Source organism: Manis pentadactyla, chromosome 10 (genome assembly GCF_030020395.1).
Source record: "Manis pentadactyla isolate mManPen7 chromosome 10, mManPen7.hap1, whole genome shotgun sequence".
In the NCBI taxonomy this organism is placed as follows: Eukaryota; Metazoa; Chordata; class Mammalia; order Pholidota; family Manidae; genus Manis; species Manis pentadactyla.
In genome coordinates this window covers 23,092,579-23,118,310 of record NC_080028.1, presented here as the reverse complement: position 1 = coordinate 23,118,310, position 25,732 = coordinate 23,092,579, and the positions used below count along the sequence as shown (strand labels likewise).

Sequence of the window (25,732 nt, the reverse complement as noted above, 5' to 3'; positions counted from 1 at the left end):
GTCTCTCTCATTTTCTCCCTTAAGGGAGGAAACCCAGTCCCAGATATTCCTGCTAGGCCTTTCCTAGTACTCATGCCCTCCCTCATACTCAGCTCTCTCCTAGCTTCAGAGCCTTCTAATTTAGCAGAAGAGCCAGGTATGTTGGAAATGGAAGAAGAGGAGAAGTAAGGTATGTTTATTCCATGTTATTCTAGACTCCCTCTTTCCACTTGACAAACTTAGTCTCCCCAGGTGGGTATTTTTTTGCAATAATTCTCAGTCAAATAATGATTTGTGGTTTTTCTCTCTCTCCTGTAGTCTAGAAGCTGAGTTTACTAAAGCAGGCAAAGTCTGTGATATGAATTCTCTCAGTTGTCCCTGGTGCAGAATAAGGGCAGACATCAGATTGTGGGTGGGTATTTTGAGATATCTGAGGATGGTGGACTGTGCTGTTCCAAGCGGTCCCACTCTCTGCTCTTTGAGTGAGGGGCTTTTGCAAACCAGCAGAACTGACACTTCCAAGGAGATCTTATTGAAATACTATAAATATCTGAAGACCCCAAATACTTAGAAGACCTTAAAGGGTCTGGGATCCCGGGAAAGGAGCCATGCTTATATCTGTAGCTGGTAACTTGAATAACATCACTAAGCATCCATAAGATCCTTTCAGAATTGTCTTATTTGTAGTAAAAATCTGCCTCAGTCTTCTAATGTATATTTTGGGACCATTTGATATAGAAATGCCTTTCTAATTATCACTGTGATATTTTTTTAACATGAATTTGTGGATAGCTTCGCAACTAATGATAACTCTTATAAAGTAGAATTAATATTTAAACTACCACAGATGTTCTTGATTCTTCCAAAATTTTGTGTCTTACAGAGCTATGTTTAAAGGATGCTGGAGGCTCATTTTGTCAGTCTGCAAAAGTGAAAGATGACTTCACTCTTGGCACACTAAAGGTAAGTTTGAAAACTTTTTCAAATCATAGTATATCACTTACCAAAATGCCCTCTAGCAGGCCCTGGACAGACTCACTTTCAGGGTTGTGCTTGTTTTTGGAAGACTGGGTGACTTTTCTTGCATAAACCTAGGTGGGGCCAGAGATGGAGTCTGTCCCTTATGAGAAAATTGGATGCCCAGAGGTGTCAGACTTTGACTTTACAACCCAATTGTGTAGAAAATATGAGTCATTATTCCATGGGATTTGGGTATTCTGTGCTCTGTTTCTCATTTCTTTATAATAATAGTGATGATAACAGAAACTAAAACAGCTACCATTTATTCAGTGCTTCCTACGTGACAGGCACTTTGCATGATTATTTAATTTTCACAAATCTGTGATGCAGGTATTAATCACTTTTGAACTATCTGTTGCTGAACCATGAGAAAATTTAGGCTTTGAGAGTAAGAAATTCACTAACATAATGCAACTAATAGAATACAGATCATGTTCTTGAGCATTATAGTAAATTGCCCTAGTGCTTACATATTAATACTGCTCTGTATAAACAAATTTTTAGATACCTGTCCCTTTAAATACTGGTTGGCCCCTTTCTCTTTTGCCAGGTCTGGTTGCTATTTACTATTGATTGTCCACCGTAGAATCTCATTATGTTCCAATTACCAGTTAGGTGACCACAGTTGAACTTGAAATTCAGTCAATCCCTATTATTCACTTGTTCAGTATTTGATAATTTTCCTATATGCTAACGTTAAATCTAACCCTAAAATCAGTACTCATGGCTCTTTTGTGGTAATCTCGGGACATTGCAGAGCACAGAAAAATTTGAATTGTCCAACATGCATATTCCCCGCTGAGCTGAACAAGGCAATGTTCTGACTTTTTGTTTCTGTTCTCAGACTGTAAACAAGTATCCTTTCCATGGTCTCTTATTATGATTTTTCATTTTGGTCTTTTTTTGTTGTTGTTGATGATTTCACTATTTGAAATGGCCCCTAAGCAGAGTGCTGAAGTGCTGTCTAGTGTTTCTAAGTGCAAGAGACTGCGATATCCTCATGAAGAAAATAAGGGTGCTAGATAAACTTCAGTCAGGCATCAATTATAGAGTTATTAGCTGTAAGTTCAAGGTTAATGATGAATTTATAATATATATTAAATAATGTGTCTTTAAATGAAAACATGTTAAACAAGGTTATTGGCCAGTTGACAAAAATGTGATGAGAAGCTTGAAGGAACCTATCCCTATATTTCCCCTAAGAGCACTGCTTCAGTATGTGCTAATTCAGTGTTTGCAGCAACTTTATAGAACATAACAACTATGAATAGTGAGCAACGGGCTGCGCCTCCAATAAAGGGTAACTGTTGTACATGCTTCCTCTTGCCATTATTTTTTCATTCTCTGTTTCTGTTCACTGAGGTCTCTTCTCTGAGGATTATGTTGAAATTTCATTTTTGGTCTCCCACTCACTGTTACTTTTCAGTATATGGAAAATATTTTGATGAATAAGAATGAGACATTATTGGTATTATTTCTGAACTTACATGATTGTATTTTGTTCTTAGTCAATTCTACTGATAGAAGCTGAAGACAGGCTCAATGTTCTTGTGTCAGAGACGGAGTATCTAGGCCCCAAGGACCTCTCTCAGTGCTTTGCTGGCCAGTTGGAGATTATAGTGGAGGCCAGGCTTCAGCTGGCTGCAGTTGCCCTGCAGAGACACCAGGCAGCATATAGGTGAGTCTCTTTATGCACAGAAGGAAGTTTCTTCCTCATCCTAACTTGTTAAATATACCTAAATTTTATGTAAGTTTTATAAATTCCTAGATTAATAGAGTTTATTTGCTTCTTTCCATTACATTATTTTCATACATTATTACACTTAAAGCTACAGTTCTCAACAAATTGCTTTACAAAAGCACACAGCTAGAATGTTATATGTCATATAAAAATGAATGAATTAATAGGGTTTTGTTCATTTATTTAATTTTTATTTTAAAAGAGGGAATCTAAATTTCTTATAGTTTATTACAGACAAAACCCGTGGAGTGTTTTTTTCCCCCAAACAAACAATAAAAATATTAAAAGTAACTCTAGTTTGAAAAAGTTACATTTTCTGAACTATTTTGTGCTGAGCTATTGAAAAAACTGTTACAATTTCTTTAAATGTGATGCATTTGTTAGTGTCCAATCTTTCATTTCACTTGTTTACTGATTTATTCATTTATGCAATCAGTATCTGTTAACTACCACACTGCCAGGTTCTAATCTAGACACTGAGGATACAAAGATAAATAGAGTATAGGCAATTATGTAGCGTAGCAAAAATATATATTTCACTGATTGTTTTCATATTTAATAATATGGAAATATGCTTTCAAGAATTTCCCATGTCATTTTTTATATACACCTTTATCATGGGGCCCTGTGAAATTTTCAAAAGGATTCTTTGAATTAGGCACAAATTTATTATCTGACCACTCATGAATTCATTCAAAAATAATATTTGGCACCTATAATATGCTAGGCACTGTTCTAAATTCTTGAAATACTTCAGTATCCCAATACTGGTATATACAATATAGGCAAAATATATAAAAATATTGACAAAAATCCTACCTTCATGGAGTTTATATTATAATAGATAATAAATAGGCTGACAGTAAACTGTAATCATAATGAGTAAATTATATAGTGTGGCCAAAAAACGGTGTTATAGAGAATATCAGGATTAGAGGCAGTGGGAAAAGGAGGAGTTACTAGTTGTATTTACTACAACTACACAATTTTAAAATTGTGTAGTTGTAGTAAAGAGTATGACTTTGTCTTGGGGTTCAATGGCTGACAGCTTTCAAGCCCCACTGCCTCCCCCTTCTCCTTCTGCTCATGTCTCAGCAAGCAGATAAGAAAGCCCAGCTGTTCCCTCCTTTGCTGATGGCAGGAAGTTGAAACCACACAGACCCCTGGTCCATTACATGGGAACTCTTACCCCAGCAGCACCAATTAACCCCCATAAACCCTAAGCCAGTCTCTGCTCCCTGCTCTCTCAAGACATTTTTCAGCCTGCTCTTCCTGGAAAGCCTCATTATGTGAGTAATAAACCTTTCCATATTCCCTCAACATATGTGTGCCATCAGTTTTGACACTAGAACCAAATTTTGAGTCATTAGGGTAGGCCTCGTTGACGAGGTGACATCTGCATATAATACTTAAAATAAACAAGGGGGTTATCCATGCAAATATCTGTAGATAAAGTACTACAAGCCGTGGGAACATGCCTGATATATGTTTGAAGGATAGTGCTCTTGTGGCTAGAGTGGAATGAACAAGGGGAATTGTTCTAACAGAAATGTTCAAAGAAGTACTGATAGAGGAGGCAGATTACATAATACCTTTTGGCCAGGATGAAGGTTCTGATATTTACGCTTAGTGAAGTGGGGAGTCATTAGGGAGTCATTATACTGTTGTGAGCAGAGGAATGACATGATCTGATTTTAACTTTAGGAATAGTTGTATTTGCTGTATTTTCAAAAAACATATGGTTTTGGGCTGAGATTTCCACCACCCTACTCACACTACCATCTTTTCCTCTCTCTCTCTTCTGATTTTATCTTTAAAGGGATGACTTTGGCTGTTAGATTGAAAATTGATTGTAAGAGAGAAAGGTTTGAGATCAACCAGGGAAGATATTGTAATATTGAAATCAAGGAGATCAATTGAGGAAGCTTTTGTAATAAGGAGAAAGATATTAGTAGTTCTGACCAGGTGGTGACACTGGAGGTAGTGCTAAGTAGTTGGATCCTGGGTATATTTTGAAGGTGTAGCCATTAGAATTTGCCATTGCATTAGATGTAGAGTTGTGAGAAGAAGGGAAGAGTTAAAAAAGTTGTCACTAACCAAAATGGGGAAGATTGTGGGGGTGCAGCTTATTTAGGGGAAAGATCAGGAGTTAAATTTTGGACATCTTTAGATTGAGATGCCCCTCTGATGCACAATTGAAGATGTCAAATATTCTTATAGTCTCTAGAATATAGATAGTATGTAAAGTCTTTATACTGAATTAGCTTCCTTAAGAAATGTGAGTAGATGGAAGAAAAGGACCAAGGACTGAGCCCTGGGTTTGGTACTCTAACTTTGGAGACTGGGGAGAAAATGGGGAACTAGCAAAAGAGATAGAGAAGAAATGGCCAGTAAAAAGAAGACCAAGAGATGATGGAATCCTGAAAGCCAAGTAAAGAAAGTATATCAGGAGAATGGAATGATCAACTGTGCCAAAGCTCCTGAAATATTAAGATGAGGACAGAATTGACCATTGGATTTAGCAACATGGAGGTCACTGGTGACCTTGACAAGAGTAATTTTAGAAGGTGATGGGGGAAAGAGTACGTTTATAATGTTTTTGTGAGAGAATGGGAGGAGAGAGATTGGAGTCCATATGTAAAGATGATTATTCTGAGGGATTAACTGTAAAGGGGAGTAGAGAAATAGGGTGAAAACAGTTGGTAGAAGTAGGGTCAAGACAAGTTTTCTTGAGATGGAAGAGGTAATATATTGTATTTAATGACAATGGCCTCATAGAGAGGGAAACTTTGATTCTCTGATGTAATTAGTACATAGTAGAGTAGGTTCCCAGTCCAGTCTTTGTTTTTCTACTACAGAATAAAATTATGAGATTCCAGAATGGTCTCTGAAGCCAACGAAACTTGCTATCCACCCAGAGTATAGATGGAAAAAAAGTAACCCAAGAGAAATTAGTTCCTCAACCTCTGCCATTAGCAATTGTGGGGTCCAAATTGGCACTGACAATTAAGTGCAGAAACCCTGAGAAATTAGCCTTTAAATTGGTCCTGATGTCATAGAGCTGGGACAGAGGCAAAACCAGACTTTCTCATTGGGATTAACCTAGAAACTGCAGGACTCCCATGGAAAACAACTCATCCTAAAGATACTACACAGCCAAATACAAACCAAATGATGAAATAGCCATAAAGAGGGTTAGCAGATATGATAAATGGCAGATATCACAGCCCAAGAAATAAAAAGATAGGAAGGATGGAAGAGAACCTATAAAGCAAGAGGATCTGTAAACTGTCAACAACATAAAAGGAGAACTGATGAATTTAGAGAAGAACCAAATAGAAATTCTAGAAATGAAAAATACAGTCCTTGAAGTAGACTCAGAGGTACTGAGAAGTGACTGGTAGTTACCATGGGGGAGGGGTTGAGGTAGATGGGTGGAGTGGCTGAGGGGTATAAAGAGGCACAAAAACCCCAATCATAATGTAAGCTGGTCATGAGATGGAAGAGTAGCATGGAGATTACAGTGAGTTCTGTAACGTCTATGTTGAGAGATAGTAACTGCACTAGTGGGGTTGAGGATTTAATAATGTGGGTAACGGCTGAACCACTGTGTTTTATACTTGCAACCAATGTAATACTGTGTACCAACTATACTTTAATTTAAAAAACACTTAAAAAAAGGAAAGAAAAATACAATCACTGAATGAAAAGAAGAAATGATCAAATTAGGTAAAAATATTTTTTTCTTCTCCTTAACTGTCTTCATTATACTGAAATTCCATGCATTAAACTCCATGCATTAGATACAGAATTTGAAGGGGGAGTTAGTTTTTAAACAGTCATTCTCTTTAAACAGGAGAAACCCACCTGTAGCTTTTGCAAAGGGAAAATAAATTCAGCAGAAATTCCTGCTTGCTTTGATTGGAAACACTCCCTCATCTCATCAGTGTGAGCCTCGTCTGGCAGCTGTTCCATGATTAACCACATCTAAATCTGATCTTATGCTAGAGACAGTATAGGTTTCTCAAAATTTGAAATTTTTGTGCTTTCTAAGCAGCAATTAAAACCCATAAAGTCTGTGATTCTCAAAGTATGGTCTACAGATCCTGAAGGGTCTGTAAAATCAGAACGATTTTTATAATAAAACAAAGATGTCATTTGCTTTCTTTGTGGTGTTGCTCTTTGCTCTGATGCCACAGAAGCAGCAGTGGTGAGACTTTTAGACTCTCACCATGAATTGAAGTGGTGGGCACCAACCCATATGGGTAACTACATTCTTCACTGCTGTACACAGGTGATTTTTAAAAAAAGTGCCAGTTTCATTTAAGAATGCCTTTGGTGGAGCAATAGAATCTGTACATGTGTAAATCTCTGTCCTTGAATATAGTTTTAATATTCGGTGGGAATATGAAATGGCAAACAACACCTAGAGGACTTCTGCTGTGTATAATGTCTGAGGTTGTCTTGAGGAAGAACTCATGTACAATTGAACTGGGAGCTGAACAAGCTGTTTTTTTTTTGTTTTCATAAAGCACAATTTTTCTTTGGGAAAAAAGAAGAACTGACAAATCATGGTTATTCAGACTTGGGTATTGACCTGCATTTTATTGAAAATAAGCACAATGAATATGGTGCCTCTAGGGAAATAATTAATAGTATTTGTTGCCAGTGATAAAAATCTGAACTTTTGTGAGAATATTAGAATTTTGAAAAATTTGTATTTGCCACCATGAGCTCAACAGTCTTCTAATGCTTAGGTTGTTGTTATGAGGTTGATGTTAATATTAATAAGCACCCATTTTTAAAAATTGTATAATGAGATGTTTCAATGTTAAGGGAAGTTACATAACTCAGGGAGCTAACATTTTCCAGATGGCTAGTGGAAACTTACCACATTTTGGTATGGTATCCAAAAAAGAATATTCATAATTATTTGAAGAGGCTATTAAAATACTCTTTCCATTTCCAACAACTTGTATGAGCCTTGTCTTCTTCATATACTTAACTAAAACAATGTCATAACAGACTGAATGTAGAAGCAGATATGAAAGTTTTCTAGTAAGTGGATTTTCTCCTCTTAAGCCAGACATTAAAGATTTGTAAAAATGCAAAAATAATGGCATTTTTCTCACTTTTTTTGTTTTGGAAAATAAATTTTTTTTCATAAAAATGCATTACTGATATTAACATGGAATGGGTTTATGTTTTTATTTTAAAATGAATAAATAAATATTAATGAAGTTCAAAATTGCTTAGCTTAAATTCTGATATGATAAATACTGATGGAGCTCTTTGGGAGTTCTCAATAATTTTTAGGGTGTAAATGGGTGCTGAGATAAAAAAGATCAGACACACTAGTTTTGAGTATTGTCACATTTTAGTTAAGAAAACAATACTAGCTGATGGTAAAACAGGCTTAGATAATATACCATTTTCTCACTGAAGTTTGAAGAGAGAAGAGACTTTTATTATATCATTCCTATAGAAAATATATGATTTAAATATATATATATATATATAACTCATATAACTTATTTATTTAGGATATCTTTTCTGTGTGTGTGTGTGTGTGTATATATATATATACTATAACTACATGATTTCTTATAAAAGATTATAGAACTCTTTCCTCAAAGCTGTCTCTGAGAGCAACAGCAGCCCTAGAAAATATTTCCTGTCATTGACCTTCATTTTTTCTCCATTTCTTACACCCTTTTGGTATGGAAGATATAAGTGAATTTTTTTTTAGGAGGGAAGAAGGAAACAAGAAACTAAATATTAAAAAATGGTCACAGAAAGGAGGGTCATAATAGGGCTTTAATTTGAAGACCTGATAAGCATACGTAAATAATGTGCAAGTATTTCAGGATGGCTCCTATTTTAAGCACGTGAACCTGGCCCTTGGGATAAAAACTTGCAGAAACTTTGATGTTATTGCCATTTTGCAGCAGGGTTGTCATTTGAGGAAGCCTACTGTCAAGATGAATGAGTTTTTCTTACATGAACTTTACCCCCCACAAGCTTCTGTTCGGGCACTGCTGAGAGTGTTGGATGGTCCCTTTCCCAAATGATGGTTAGCTTGACATTTCATGATACCTCTAATAAAACTACGTGTCAAGGAAATTGAAAAGCACATTCCCTAGGGTGACAGGTAGAGTGAGCCGCATGGATTTTATGAGAACAAACTGACCATTTTTGTCATGAATGTTAATAAGAAATAAATGGGATCAAAGTTATTCAAACTGTATTTCTACTTCTTTTAGGGCTGCCTCTTCTTTTAGAAGCCTGTCTTTTTTTTTTTTTAAGTAAGTGTTCCTTTCTGTTCTCCTGTCTATTTAATTTATTGTCTAAGTGGGATAACATTTGAGCCCTTTAATTTTGTGTCAGAATGAAATTTCCTTCTTTTGGGATTTTAGGCTGTTTATACTGGGTAATCCTCCTACACTTTCTGTCTCTGGAGTAGAGTGGAGAAACTAGAAATTTTCCATTGTGCAACTAAGCAGTATGAGGTGGGTTAGGACATACTACTATGTTTATATTTTATTCATTAAGTTTTGGGATTAGCAAGATTCCAAACCTCATACATCATTTCTCTTGAGATCAGAATTTGGGCTTCAGAATCAGGGATGGGCACTGCTTTCTTCTTCCAGGATCCTCTAGTAGCCACCCTGTGCTAGCCTCTGAAGCTACATGGTAAACAAGGTGCCTTAGAAACGGGTGTGTATCTTTGGGGGAGGAAGGGTGTGAGGGGAATGAAATGTCATACCTGTATACACTGAATTGGTGCTACATTTTTTGTTTTCTTGCTTGTTTGCTTAGTTTTATTTTAAATAAAAACCAGTAAGGTTATACAATCACAAATAATAACTTAGAAAATATTCTACAAATATTTAAACTATTTAATGACTCAGTAGAATCTTGGGAATTTAAAATTCAGTAGTTGCAGAAAGGTTTTGATTTTGGACAATAACTTGGAAAGAAATCAGTTTAGCCCCCTCCTACCCAATATCCCCTGGCCTACTCAGTACACTAAATAGTAACAGCTAGCATGCAGTGAATGCCATCTATTTACTTCTGTTTGCTAAGCACACCCCACTCTCAGTAGACGGTCAACTCCATGAAGGCAGCGACTGTACCCACAGCCTGAGATCTGTTCCTGGCCCATAGTAGGTGCATAATTCATATTTCTGAACAGATGAAAGAATGAATACCTCATTGTTAATTTCATTCTACTATTTATTCATTTCTACTTTTATTAAGTAGAATGCAAGGCAGAAGATATTAACCTGGACAAAGAAGGCCTTTTCACTGATAAATCATTCAGTCAACAACTATTAACAATTGTAAATATGGTATGGAGTAACTGTATACCCATTCAAACAAAACCAAACTTGTTAGAACTGTGAAAAGACAGAGGCCACATTATAGCGTGATGGTTGAGTTCAGGCTGAGGGGCTAATTGCCTGGGTTCTGATCCTGCTTCTTTCTGACCGTGTCATGTTAGGCAAGTCATTTATCATTTCTGTATCTCCATTCCTAATCCATAAAATAAGGATGATAATAGTATCGTATCTACCTTGTAGTTTGGTGATGGGGATTAAGTAAATTAACTCATGGGAAGCACTTCACACAGCACCTAACCGGTGGTAAACCACTCAGTAAAAGCCAATCGTCACCATTTTTTAAGAAAAGGATTGTGGGGGGGAAAATGAGAAAATCTCAGTGGCCAATGTTAGCACAATGTTTCCAGCTTTTAATACATGTAGAAAAAAGAGAGGCTTTAAAATATAATTTAAAAGTTAAGCATATGTACATACTGTGGGAGCCTACAGAGACTACACCTGCTCAAAGGCCCCCATGGCCACTGATGGAGCGGATCATATACTAGGACAGAAACCTCAATAACAGAGGGGTGCCGACCACAGTCCAGACTTGGGAGGCCTCTGGAATGTGTGGGGGAAGTGACGTGATCCTATGTACGTCTTGATGAGATGGCTGTGGCTGATATGTGGAGAACAGGACTACAGGGGCAAGAGCCATAGCAAGGGGGTCAGGGAGCTCCAGCAGCCGTCCAGCCTGGAGCTGGTGGTGGTCTGGATGAAGGTATGAGCAGTGGAGAGGTGAGTCGCTGCTGGCGGTATCCATGTTTTGAAGGTGATACTGACAGAACTTGTTAGTGGATTGAACATAGTGTGAGTCCCAGAGGAAGCAATGGTGATCAGGCTCTGCCTCTGGGATAAAGGACAGGGGAGGGGATGGGTTTGGTGGAGGAGGCAGAAGGGAGGGAATTTAACCTATTCTGCCAGTTTTCTAGGGCTGCCATAACAAAGTACCAAAAACTTTGGTGGCTTAAAGCAACAGAATTTCATTGTTTCATGGTTCTCGAGGCTGGAAGTCCAAAATCAAGGTGTCAGCAGGGCCACGCTCTTTCTGAGGTCTCTATGGAAGAGTCCTTCCCTGCCTCCAGCTCCTGGTGTTTGCCGGCAATCCTTGGCACTCTTTGGCTTGTAGATGCATACTCCAGCCACGTGGCTGTCTCCTCCCTGTGTGTCTTCATGACATCTTCCCTCTGTGCATGTCAGTCTGTCTGTCCAAGTTCCACCTTTGTTTAGGGTCACAGTCATATTGGAACAGGGTCTATGCTAATGACCTTATTTTAACTTGATTGCCTCAGATTACTACAGTTCTGAGGTGCTGAAAGTCAGGGGTCAGCATACCTATTTTTGAGGGGACATGATTCACATTCAACCCATAACACCTGTTAAATGTGATTGTCTCTTAACTATTCAAGAGGAAATATCAAGTAGGGAATTAGATAGACGGGTACATTGTCCATTTGGCTTTCTCCTAATCTTTCCATATTATAAAAAAATGCTATCATAAGCATCTTCAAGTATATGGCATGCTCTGTGTTTTAAGTTTTGTTTTGGAAAAGATTTTCAAAAGAAGAAGTCTCTTAATATATATTATTAAAATATTTTGAAAAAGTGCTTTCAAATGATAAATTTACCATTTTACAGGGGAGGAGGATAGGATGGTTTTAAGTACAGACAGATATAAATCTGTATGGGACAATAAGAAGTAAGGAGAGTTCTTATCTCCTGGCTTTTTTTTCTTTTTCTTAATTTAGTGCATGTCTCTTCTGGCACTATTAGGCACTGATTAAACAATAATTTAGCTTAAGAGTTTCTAAGTATATAACGTTAAATAACACAGTTCCATAACCTCAAAAACCTGTAGAACCACATTCTAATGTATATCAAATGCATATGTGCTCATTTTATTAGTGAGAATGTCAGTAAATTTTGTTTTAGATGTTGGAAACATTTAATCATTTATCCTTTAACTCACTCACTTTCATTTAAAAGCATTTTTTTTTTTTTTAGCTTGTGTTGTGTCCCAGCCACTAGATGCTGGGTTTCAGCAGAAAATAGGAAAAATTAGCTATGGAGCAGTTTACAGGCAATTAAATAGTGTGATAAATATTACTGTATGGTAAAGACCAGAAGCTATTAAGAAACACAGAAGGGGAACCTAGCAGTTTTGGGGTGCATAAGAGTGTGGGAAAGCATTTCTAGAGGAAAAGACTGAAGAAATAGCACATCATCAGAAGTATAATACAAATAATATTTAAAATATATATTCTCTATTTTAGTGCTGCAATAGTATTTTCTACACTTAAACTTCTCCAGGATTCAAAACTTTTTAAAAAGAAGGTAGTACAAGATGACACAGAGAATTCCATCTCCTCAGAAACTTCCGTATGTATGAATTTAATGTTGATCCTTATAATACTTATTATATAATAACTAGGAAATTGTCCAATTAATTATTTAGATGGTATGCTAGGAAATTGTCTAATTAATTATGTGGATGAAATAAAGGAACAAAGTGGAGAAACATTGAATTCAGAGTGAAAGATCTGTGTTTAAGACCTGTTTATGCTCTTTATTAACTGGTTAGCCTTGGACAAGACCCTTAAACTTAAAAATTTAAAAAAAATTTTAAAATCTCATTTGTGGATGATAGAATTGAAAGTAATCACTAAAGTCCCACCAGATCTATCATTCCAATATTCTAGATCTGATTTCACTAGCAAATCAAGTTGCTTCACTTTATTTTGCCCATTTCCCTTGAATTTATTACTTCGGCATTATCAGTGTGGCACCTGTGCTGTCTCCTACTTTGGATTTTTCATAGATTCTTCCACATTTAAGCTTTGAAATCTATTTGACAACTGGTGTCACAAATTCTTTGAAATTTTTTTTGGGCTGTGATAGAACCAAGTAATTTAATAATCTGGGGTTGCTTTAGGATTAAAACATAAAGATTTATCACAGAATTCTTGTTTATTATTTTAAGATTTACTAATAAAATTACTAATATCCAGTGCCAAAACAAGTAAGCAAAAGTAATTATCCTAGAGACTCATTTCTTACTATGTTAAAATCAATAAAAATGTTAAAAATCAATCTAATTATAAAAATTAGAGGAATGGTTGTTGATTGTGGGGGTGGGTGGGGGTGGGGGTGGGGGGGGTGGGGGGCCCTTTCATCTCCCAGGGGACATTTGGCAATGTCTGGAGACATTTGGTTGTCACAACTGCATTCGGGTGTGCTACTGGCATTTACTACATAGAGGGCAAGGACGTTGCTCAACACCCTCTCATGCAGAGGACAGTCACTCACAACAGTTATCTGCCCCAAAATGTCAGTAGTGCCAAGGTTGAGAAACCCTGATTTAGGTAAGTGTGACTTGGCTTTTCAATAGTAACAGGAAATGTAGGTACTGAGAAGTTAAAGTATGTGGATGGGCATTTTTCTGGATTGCTGATCTAAAGACTAGATTCCTGGAGTACTTGGTGTGCCCATTCTAGACACCATACTGCCTCGGGACTTCTGTTCACCTCTTACTAGCTAGGAATGGCTACTCTCCTTTCCTGTGCTTCCAGCCTGTCTATCCACATTCCAGCCCCCTTCAAATCCCAGTAGGCACTCCCGGATAGCAGGTGTTGCTTTTGGGTTGGAGATGATGAACTGTCAGAGAAGTGTAGCAGGGAATACCTAGAACAAATGGGCATTGTCCTAGATGACTTTCAAGTTCCCAAGTGTCAGTCCCAAGATGGACTTCCCCCTGGATAAAGCTCCCTTTGCACCTCCCTCCCAATAGCTCTGTCATTGTGCACCCCTTTGTAAAGTGTAATGATGTGGATGGTAAATCAATTCATGTGTATCTGGAATGTGAGCAGCATACAACAATGTAACACAATAGATTAAGACTCTGGGCAGTAAATTCAGACAGACATGAGTTTGAGCCCCAACCTCCGGGAAAACATGATTGAGTTTAAGCCAATAGTTAATCTCAATTCTTCTATTTGTAAAACAGAAATAAGAACCCCTCCTTGGTTTGCTTGTGAGGAGGATTAAATGAGACAAAGTATATAAAGCATGTAGCACAGTGACACATAATAAGTAGTCAATAAATATTAGCCAGTATTATTTATTATTTTTCAGCCTTAAAATGATATTTATAACATTTTTGAAGATGGAGAAACTACTGATAATATAAATTGCAATGAAAAATTCAGACTGAAAAACTGTTTTTCAACAGTGAGTATAGAAAGGAAAAGAAAAGCTGAAAAACAGTATACCAAAATGCTAATAGAGGATTGGTGGGATTATAGGTGATTTTATTTATTTGGGTTTTTTTGTGTGTGTGTATTTTTTATATTTTACAGAATGTGCAAAAATAATTTTTAAAATTGAAACTTTAATACTATTACATGGTAGTGATTCTTTTCTTAACTTACATTCCATTTATCTTTAGGCTGGAACTTTGACATTATTAAATGGGAAAATAACCATCATTTTAATATTGTTTAGGCCACTGAAAATAAAGATGATAATGAGTTTCTAGATCCTATTTCCCTAAATTCTCGAGAATATTTCAACATTCATCTGTGGTTGAGGTGCCGTTTAGCACTGGTAACTGCGTTTGTTCTGCAGATTCGTGGCATTGGAATTGTGAAAGGTATAAATATCCTATTTTTCTTAATCAACGTTTTCATAAAAATTAATTTTGTTTAGGGAATGGAGGTTTTATTGGATACATTTTATTATAACATTAACGCTTTATAACTTTATAGTTTGATCTGTTACCCGAATAAAAAATTCAGGTTCTTAAATAAGAACAATCATTTTCCACAGTCCCTTGTATCACTGAACATGGCATGTATGTTACTGATGTATACAAAACAGGTGAGGAAATTTCAGAATACTAACATGCAGGTTTTCCCATAATTTAAGAAGAAGCACAGTGTAGAGGATCAGAGCAGATTCTGGAGCCACCCCACTTGTGTTCAAATGCTTCTCTACCACTGCCTTGTTGTGGGATCTGCGTCAAATATCTTAATCCCCCTACGCCTCACTTGTCTCCTATGTAAAGTGGAGATAATTGTACCTACTTCACAGGATTGTTGTCATAATTAAATGGGTTAAATTTATAAAGTTTTTAAATCACAGCCTGGCATATATATAAATGTTAGTTCTTGCAGTGATTAAAAATTATCTATCTGTAAATCCATCTATCGGCCCATCTCTGTCCATCTCCCAAATTAAATTATTTCATGTAATATCATAATTACTTTTGTGTTATTGGGATAACCTGAAGTCCTTCCCCCAAATTACAACACGTTTATTTTCAATGTTTCATATAGAGCCTACTTGTTTTCTGTCTTTATATCTTCCTATTATTTTATATTGTACTATATTCCTGTGATGAACATTGGGGATATTATACATATATAATTGCTTATATTCTCAGTACATTTTAAATAACTGTATTTGTTTGTTTAAGAAAACGATGTAACAGATTATGTAAGCTTCATCAATGAAGTGTGTGTGGAAGCAAAAAATGCAGGTGACAGAGAGCTACAGGCTGAATTCTTGATGCAAGCTGTAATCATTGGCCTACAAGAAAAGCATTTAAAGGCAGACATCATAACAAACCTTCAGGTAGGAAGGAAGAAAATTCGTTCACATTGATATTTACCTACAATTCAGTTAGAACAAAATGGAGAGAATTTTAAATTCCATTAGGTGCTGAATGTATGCATAACAGTCAACACGGCCAGCTCCTGTTTCAGGGAATTGGAAATGGTACTATCAAAAGGAATAATTTTATTTTAATAGGCTATAATACATTTGCTCGAAGGACATGAATTTATTTCTCCTCGATCTTACTTAACCTTGGTGAAGAGCATGCTTTTGCTGGATGACTTAACAAAAGCTGAGAAATTGAAGGAAACTTCCTCTTCAAAAACTGAAAAATTGAATTTGTTGATTCAGTCTCACAACGTTCTTATTGAACAGGTGAGGGTGCTTTTTTGTGTGCGTCCACAAGACTCAGAAACTTACTTTTCAGTCGTTTTCTTATTCACAGACACATTAGCTAATTACTCATTACAACTTTTCTTTTACAGATGCTAACTTTTGGAGAAACAATTGAATTTCCTTTCAGAAACAAGGACTATGCAAGTCCATGCCAACCTTTGAAAAATGTCTATCTTCCTCATGTCATGTTATTGGTCAAAACAAAAATGAGACTTGGTAAGAACACTTAAACACTTAAAATTACACTTAAGTCACAGATGAAAAATTTTAAGTTATTGTCAGACAGGCTATCAGAGGAGTACATTTATATAGGGCAATATTTATGAATACCCAGGCTCCATTTATTTTAACAAATAGTTTTTGATCATTTACCATGTACCTGACTCTGTGTGATGTATTGGGGAGTTACTAGAGATTAAAACAGATATAGTACCTGCTCTTAGTATGGGAGTCAGAAATAAACTAGAAAACAGACCATATATAGGAGCACATATTATATCACATACAATGTCATATTATAAATATTGTCTAAAATAAATCTTAATATTTATAAAATATTTCTAAAATTATATAAGTATTAATAAAATTTATAAAAATAAATGTGGTATAAAATGAAATGTATATTTAATAACAACCAGATAGGAAGTCATTGAGGATATAAAAACCTGATGTACAATAATGAATTATGTTTATGTATATAATTATGAATTATGGTGTTGTGAAGATGCAGATAACATCTACTGATAAACAAGAATGGAGGGGTGCCTATTTAAGTAGAGTCATTGGAGAAGACCTCTCTTGGGGAGGTGGTATTTAATTCTAGACCTTAAATGTGAGTGACTAGTTATGCATAGTGGAGATGGGGGATGGGGGTGGGGGTGGGGCAATGAATTGTAGGCTCTGAGTCAGGACAAGCTTAACATGTTCTGGAACTGCAAGGAGACCAGTATACCCAGAGCAGAGTGGGAGAGAGGCAGCCTAATGGGAGAAGGTGAGCTGGGAAAGTTTATGTTTCAGAAGATTACTCTGGATGCTGGGTGAAGAATAGATTGGAGGGAAGGCTGGAGCTGGCCAGTAGTAGACCCGATAGGAGCAGTTGGGTCAGTAAGTAGCAGACGTGCAGTGACTCAGAAGCCAAGGGGAAACCAGCTGGCACTGTGTCTTTCAGGAGCGCACAGACATTGTTTGTAGCTCTCTCCAGGACACATTCTCTGCCTTTAACCCAAGGCTGCCGGCTTCTAGGACCCAGGCTCTTATCCAGCTCAGAGGGCAGAAAATCTTGTATCAGAGCTCTCTGTTCTAACCTGTATTAATCATGCCTTTTTATTTTCTGTATTTCTGATGCTTTGACTTCAGGGGCCTTCTGCCCTCAGAGCTAGCCAATTCCTAGAGATTAAGAAACCACTCTCCTGGAAGTATACTTTTCACATGTAAACTAACTACTCCAGCGCCTATACCCCATCCTCCACTGGGTTCCTTTATTGTCCTTGCCGGGCTCCTACACTCTAGATCACTATTTTCCTGCTCTAATCACTGGAGGGACTGGTGTCATCAGACCAGTAGCAGAGCCCACTGCAGTTATTCACACTAGCCAATCCTAAACCTGCCTAGCCTGCTGGCCCTACCTCATGCATTCCTTCCTACAGAAACCACAATGTGGGTTCTCATCCACATGTTTTCCTTGTTCCCTCTACCTGCTGACTGACTCTGGTGCTTCCTTGTCTGTCCCTACTTGGCATGGTGTGCAGGAAACTGTGAGTAACAGACAATCTTTTCAACAGCTATTATCTTCTGATCTGTTGACCTCGTCATACCTAAATGAAGTTAAAACTTACATTTTAAAGCATTACCCCTTACCTCCTGGGACCCATTTGCTTCCTGCACCAACACCTTCTCAGCTCAGGAGAAGCTGACGGTTAGAGTAGATCAGGCAAGGGAGGCAGCACAGGTGTGCTCAAGCCATCATCCATCCAGAATCTTCTCTCTTACTTCCCATCTGCTCCCCCCACCGTGATTATTAGTAATCATTATTATTCTATGATTTTCATCAGCATCATCAGATATGTATATATTACTCTGTGTAAATCACTTCACCTCTACACTGTTGAGTTTCCCCATTTATGAGGTTAGGCTGGCTTAGCTAACTCTGGAATTCCTTCCAGTCGTATGATCCCAGGAGAATTATTTTTTTCTGCATTTTTAGTCTACCATTTGGTGTATTATCGGTATATTTGATTTCTACAAGAGCTTAAAGTACAGATTGCGTTAAATTGTACAGATTGTGTTAAATTGAATGTATTCTTTGCTTTCCTGACTTACTAATCTTGAAGATGTGTCACCACTCAGTGGCAATTCTGCTGCTGTTTTTTAGACTCACTTGAAGCAGAACAGCTTGCTTTCTGTTATATGATATTAAATACAGACTTAAAAAACAAAACCAAGAGCAGCTTTTCTGTCAAAACAACATCAGTTTCACAACTTCTTTTTCGCAGAGTTGATGTTTATTGGAAAAAGGAGCACTTCAATATTATGAAGCATAAAATCATCTGACTTGATGCTTTCTCAGACAGTTTTCTTTTATAGTGATAGTATAGATCACATCTCAAGAATGGAGCCACTTAAAAGTTTTTTTCTTTGTGAAAGCTTCTGACAGAAAAAGACGTTTTGAGATTACTTTTGTAAAACAAAAAGTAAGCACCATGGTTATTTACGATGATTTTTCCCATGAACCTTGAGCTTCCTTATCACACAAGAAAGTAGATTACTGACTATATAATAGGAGTGAGGAATGCTGCAAGAATGAAGCTGCCCTCAAAGAGCCTGTCATCTAGTTAGGGAGAAAGAGAAAAAAAGTGTTGATAATTTCGGTAACAGTGCTTTTTCTAATTTTAACAAAATTCTGGGAGACAATTCAAGTACTACCATTATAAGTACTACATTATATGTAGAATATATACAGCACATTTACCTATGTCCTCGATGACATGAATATTTAATATTTTTGTCTTATATTGATAAACAGCTATAGCCTAATTTGAAACAATAAGCGAGACGTGTTCAAGTAGGAGGTGTATTGAAATACGAGGTTGTATTGGACAAATGGTATTAACATAAACTTCGTGCCTGGGATCTAGTCACAGTTGGTGATTGTTGGGTTTAAGAGCATGGACTCTGGAGATAGAATTCTGCTCCAATGCCCTTGAGCAAGTCATTGAACTTCTCTGTGTTTCTGTTTCCTCCCCCATAAAATGTGGGTACGAAAAGTACCCTCTCACTGACTTGTGGTGGGATGAAGTGAGTGGAATGTGCTTCAAAGGGCACCTGGTCTGTCTAAGAGCTGTGCGGGTGTTAACTGTTGTCACTCTTCTGTGCCTGGCCTCCGTATTCTCTGTGAGCCCCTGGAAGCAAGGTCTTGGCTACCTCATCTCCGCCTTCTTTGCAGTGGGCTATCATCCCGGCTTGTCCAGAGTGAGGGCTCGATGACTTCTCCTGGTATGAGAAAGAGAAAGAGACACTTTCCCCACGATCCTCCCATTCATAGAGGACATTGTTGAACAAAAAATTGCCAAGGTCTGGGGTTTCTTGTAAACTCTTTGTAGACCACAGTAGCATCTTGGAACTGAAACGTTTCAGTACTGGAAGGGACCTCAGATATTTTCTACTTCTGTTGCCTCATATTTTCAGAGGAAGACACTTCAATGCCCAGAAGCATGTGGAGGCTAAAGGACTCAAACACCAGTGACTGGTCCACCCCGCCCGTCAGCTGGAGCCCAGCATCTGTATCGTCCTGCTCTCCCACCTGCCTTTCTGCTCATGTTCCTCTGTTGTGCTGTCCTATCAATGTAATATTTCCCTCAGTTGCCTTCTATACTTTATCCTAATGGTTTTCTTCTGTAAAATTACCAAAAAACAAGGTGATTATTCGCTGCCAGCCTTGACAGCCGCCTTCTTGGGGAAAACCTCCTCAACCTTTCCCAGGTCTGGGCCAGGGCTCCTGTAACCTGCTGCCAGATCGCCCTGTGCTTTCCTTGCCACACAACTGATCACACCTTATTTTGATTTCCTTGTCTGGCTATTCTCATTCCCCATTAAACACTATGCTTCATGTTCTCTCTTAAAGGGTTTTCCAATCTCACAGTTCAGGGTGTGGGCCTGGGAGCCAGACTACTTGGGTTCCAGTTGCAGCCCTGCTACTTACTAGTCATGTGACTTCAGGCACGTTACTGAAACCTCACTGTTCCCCTGCTTTCTCCTCTAAAATGAGCATAATAGGGGTATCTACTCAGAGCTGGGAGGATAATGCTTAAGTACTTGGGATGATACCTGGCATATAGAAAGCACTTAATAAATCTTAGCTTTTATTTTTCCCTTTTTTCATCTTTATGCAGTGCATCTCATTTCATCTAGCATTCAGAAAATTGCCGAATAAATGTCTGTCCACCTGTCTTTGAAGCCACACAGATTAAATTTAATGCCTCTTCAATAATACAACAATCTTTCATTATATTAAATGATGATGGGACCACACAAGAAGTATAGCACGTGACCCTTGACCATAATGGATTTGCCGTCTAGTTGGATGACAAAACATGCAGAGCAAGGAACCCCTGTAGGGCTGAATAGAAACAAAATTACTGCTTGTTAATATATGTATTTGGAACAACATAAAACTTCATGACACTTCCAGATGTTTCCCTGCTAACAACCTTGTCTTAGGAGCATGGAAGCTGTTTTGTAGAGCATCTTGAAATTTTAGAACTGAAAGATTGTTGAGATTATCCTTCATTTTAAAAATGAGAAAACATTGAAATTTATCAAACATAAAGTTTCAAAGGGATGATACTATAGTTCATTGAAATATTTGGGTATTGAGTTTATTTAAAACATTTCTTAGATGCTAAAGACTAGAGACCACCAGAGTTCTTAATAAAACTTACTGTGAGAGGAGTCTGGTAACTTGGAGGCTTGTTATGAACACTGCGTATTTTATTGTTCCCTCCCCATCTAACTGCCTTTTCTTTAGGACATACAGCGGCCAAGCAAATCTATTATAGCAGTAAAAGGAAGGACCCGTCAAAATGGTTACCTGCCCTTCAACTTTTTGAAGTAGCATTGAGGCTTTGTAAAATATCTGCAACAGAAGAACATGAGGTGGAGGCTGAAATTCTTTTTCAAAAGGGTAAGATGTATTTGGGGTCAGAACTATGACTAAGTTTGTGGAATTCCTTTTCCTTTTAACACAGGCTTCTTGAATATCTAGTCACTGACTATAAAAAAAATTCAGACTTTATAAAGGGTGTAGTAATGACAAACACATCGGTACCTCTGTCAAACTCAGTTTTAGATAAAGAGAGTACTGCTTATCTTAAGTTTATATCTGCAGAGGCAAAATACTACTTCTTAGTTTCTTTTGTAATTATAATTGCCCTTCCTTACACAGTTTCATGTTTGACTAAAATATGTCAGCATCATCCATTTAACTATAAATAAGGTTACTTAAAGAATGCTTAGAAAACATTTTTATGCATGATTTCATTACTTTAAGCATTTTTGTTAATTTTGATAAAAGATCCTTAGCCATTTCAATTAAATAGCTATGGCATACATATATTTATTACTTCCAGAAGACACATATTTATGTAATATATTCATAAAAATTTTTGTAGTCATTTTAGCCATAAGAAAAACAGTGATGACTGCTATCATTTATTGAGCATCCACTAGATGCTAGGCACTGTAGTCAGTGTTTTGCATCTCATATTGCCAATTCTTACAACAGCTCTACAAGATGGGCATGACCAGTCCTGATGGTCATGATGGTTGACAGATGAAGGAAATGAGCTATGGTCTGATTAAGTAACTTTCCACAAGTCAGCAGCTACTAAATGATAGTGCCCAGATGTGAACTTAACACTGGGTGGCTCTGTGCCCTCCTCACAGGCTGCATGAAACTGTGAATCCTTTTCATAGTGTTGTAAGGTCTCCTTAATGCTCTTTTTGCTATAGAAGTACCATTCCAGCACCTACATTTGTGAAGGCTGCCTCTCACCATGAGGGCCGGAAGCTGTGAGAACTAAAGCATTTGCATATACATGGTGGTTTTCAAGCATTTGCAGAGTTTTTAGGATTTGTTTTTCGCAGAGATGTTTTCTGTGATGTCTGCAATAGTAGGCAGAGGCCAGAGGAAAATGGAGGTAGGAAAAGGGAATGAGTGCTACAGGAGGAAGGCAAGCACCAGGAAGGAAATGGAGAGGAAAGTCAGGTGGTAAGAGCAATGTGTCTGGAAAGCCAAAGGCGCCTTTGACTAGTGTTGCTCAGGGAAGGCAGGGAGAGCCTTGAGACACCTGGGGACAAAGCAAAAGACCCTTCCCCACTGGCTGACCTGCCAGCAAGAAACAGACAGACAAAGGACAGCCCACTCAGTTTTCTGAATTTCCAGTGTGAAATATTTGTTCTGAAGTTCTAAATGATAGAAAAAGGAAAAACCATCTTTGTTTGTCTTTTTCTTCTTTCAGGAAAAATAGAACGTCAAATATTGATTGAAGAGAAATTTCCAAGTTCACAATTTGAGAGTTTATTTGAAGCTGTACAACTAAGCTTAAGAAGTGACCAAAACTCAGGGTAAAAAAGATATACCTTTCCATTACCATAACAGTGTGTGATGTGGTTAAAGCCCTGTGTTCTGGGAGTACAGTTGAATATTCAAGGCTGGAATGACTGGGAGACCTCTTCCCACATCAGGGCTAGTTTGCTGGGTTCCATTGTCCAACAGGTTCACTGACTTCTTTCCAAGCCTGTTTCCCTTGACTCTGACCCAAGGCCTTGTTTACAGTGGCGGCTGATGATGGCAGTTACCGTGGTACCATGGTGGCATACTGGCCTGGGAATCGCTTCTACTCTGTACTCAGATCAATCTCCTGTCTGTCCCAGGATTACAGGGGCCTCCCCTGGATGTGAAATTGTCTCTAGGAGAGATTTATGTAGATGTTCAGTCTGGTCAGCAGTACCCCAGCTGGCCATCTCAATTTGTATAAAAATCACCTTGATAGTGAGAATAAGCCTCCCTTCTTACAACTGAGCTGATCTAAACAGACAGGTTTGGTTGTGAGTACACAGACCTAACCTAAACCAATCACCACTTTTGCATGACTCTATGTGTCTCTTTGGCCTTTAGTTCATATAGGAGATTAGAAAGAGGCCTGGTTTTCAAGGCAGGTTTCCAGTCCTGACCTTCACTTCTTTAGTTGCTTATGTGCTGGAATACTCCAGAACAGTCTTGATACTGTTTCATAGCAGTCATGCCATGGAGTGCTGCCAGCACAGGACAAGGTAGGATGCTCAGCTTTCTTCAAGAACCTCCACTTTCAGTAGGGAAGAAGATGCTAGTGTCCACACCAACAGTGCCATGAAAAGAGGGTGTGCATTTGAGAAGGTGCTGGCTTTGCCTGTTTTTACTTTATTTAAAATTTATTTAATTTATTAGCTCATAAATTGTTGGCAAACAATGCAGAATGATTATGAGTGGTGAAGCTATTATAATAAGTACAATGTCATATTGTTTTAGGTTGATAAGAGGCTCCTACCTTGAAATGGCCCTATTATTTTTACATATGAGGGAGCCAAAGAGCAAACTTTCAGTATCACCATTAACACTTAAGGTAATAAACTATTTTATTAAAAATTTTAAGTTAATTGCTTTTGAGTTTGTTATTTTGGCAACAGTATGCTATTGAAATGAGACTGATTTTCCTTTGTTACTTGGGGAAATTAATTCATTACTTTAGAGTCACATTCATATTTAGATACTCTGTGGGATATTTTATATAAGGCTCTGGAAATAGATTTCATGTAGACATTTTTGCCTGTTAAAATGATACCCATGAAATGTAGGTGTGTGTAAATAATCTATGTCACTAGTATTGATCAGGAATTTGTGGGGAATGACATACTGGTTAGGCAAATGGACAAGTAAGGTTTTCATTACTGATATGCCTACAAACAGATCGTCTTTTGATAAGAGTCATTCATTCCTTCATCACTTATCTATTAAGCACCTGTGATGACCCAGGCAGTATTCTGGAAGGTGATAAAACTGTGTCCAAGACAAACTTAGTACTTGTTCTCATGGAGTTTGCCTTTCAGTAGAGAGAGGCTGATAATAAACCAGGAAAGGAAGAAAGTGGGAGGCAGGGAGGAACGGAGGGAGTAAGGGGAGAGAAGGAAGGAAGGATGATTTATGTTATGAAATTTAGGGCTGGGAGACAAATGACTGCGGTGGGCAGAGCTGACGTTCAAGGTGGGATTTGATGAATGAGGAGGGAGCCATGCAAAGAGTTGCAGAGGTACACTCATCTACAGCAGAGCTTCCAAACTAAGGGGCAGAAGCATCTCTGGGGATGCTCTGAGAAGGCAGACTCCGATTCAGTAAGTTGGGGATGGGGTCTGAGATTTGGTGTGTCCAAGGGGCTCCTGGGTAATGTTGACCCTGCTGGTCTGTGGGCCGCATGTGCGTACCAAGGACCTAGACTGAGGGAGATCCTATGGACAGGAAGTTGAATGGGTTGAAGCTATATGAACCCAGTAACTTTTAGTTTTTATTATTTTTATTTTAGCAGGCTTTTTATATTTCCTAATTAAAGAGTCCTTTGACCCACCAAGAGATCTTTTCAGAAAATGTTGGTGTCAAATCTCTAATTTTTGAGACAGCATAAACATGATTTAAAACTTTTAAGCAGATAGGTTTTCATTCAGTTGAATTATTCTTATGGTAGATGCCTTAGGTGGATAGCAGCTATTATTTTATTTTATTTTTTCATCAAAATGTTTATATAGAAAACTTACATTTTGTGGTGTCTATTATACATTCATTAACCAGACACTTACTGATGCTTAAAATATGCCAGGCATGTTACTCTCTTAAGGAGCGCAGAGGAGCAAGGGAGAGAAATAATTATATCAAAATGTCATGAGGACTATAATCAAGGTATATTACCATGGGGGAGGGGTTGGAGTGGGTGAGTGAAAAAGGTGACAGGGATGAAGAGGCACAAAATCTCAGTCATAAAACAAATTAGTCACAGGGATGAAAATACAGCATGGAGAATAAAGTCAGTAGTTCTATAACATCTTTCTATGTTGAGAGATAATAACTACACTAGTTGGGGTGAATATTCAATAATGTAGATTACTGTTGAATCATTATGTTGTATACCTGAAGCCAATATAATACTGTATATCAACTATACTTCAGTAAATAAAAATATGTAAAGATAGGGAAGTGGAGCAAAGTAGAAACTAATTCTGCTTTGAGGGAATTCTGGAGAAAGCTGCACAGGTGAGATAACTTTTGAAGATGAATAGAAGTTTTCCAAGTAGTTAAAAAGAAGAAAAATAGTCCAAAGAGAGAGATCAGCAAGCACATATTTAAAAAATAGATTTATTGAGGCATAATTTACATCCATAAAATTAACCTACGTTAAGAGTACAATTCACAGATGTTCAGTGACTTTACAGAGTCGTGCAACTACCACCACCATACAGGTTGAGAAGATTTCCATCAATCCCAGAGGATGCCTGGTGCTCATTTGCAGTCATTCCCATT

General features: G+C 37.6%; 1 protein-coding gene across 1 annotated transcript in view; it reads left to right on the top strand.

The window, feature by feature from the left end:
* Positions 1-25,732, top strand: part of CFAP54 (cilia and flagella associated protein 54) — a 278,386-nt gene that overhangs the window by 188,190 nt on the left and 64,464 nt on the right. Inside the window, exons 50-59 of the mRNA XM_036891466.2 lie at positions 863-942; positions 2,508-2,677; positions 12,396-12,501; positions 14,623-14,770; positions 15,596-15,753; positions 15,931-16,110; positions 16,221-16,347; positions 21,155-21,310; positions 22,647-22,752; positions 23,696-23,789. Coding sequence (XP_036747361.2) covers positions 863-942; positions 2,508-2,677; positions 12,396-12,501; positions 14,623-14,770; positions 15,596-15,753; positions 15,931-16,110; positions 16,221-16,347; positions 21,155-21,310; positions 22,647-22,752; positions 23,696-23,789 — 1,325 coding nt within the window. The remainder of the gene's footprint in view (positions 1-862; positions 943-2,507; positions 2,678-12,395; positions 12,502-14,622; positions 14,771-15,595; positions 15,754-15,930; positions 16,111-16,220; positions 16,348-21,154; positions 21,311-22,646; positions 22,753-23,695; positions 23,790-25,732) is intronic.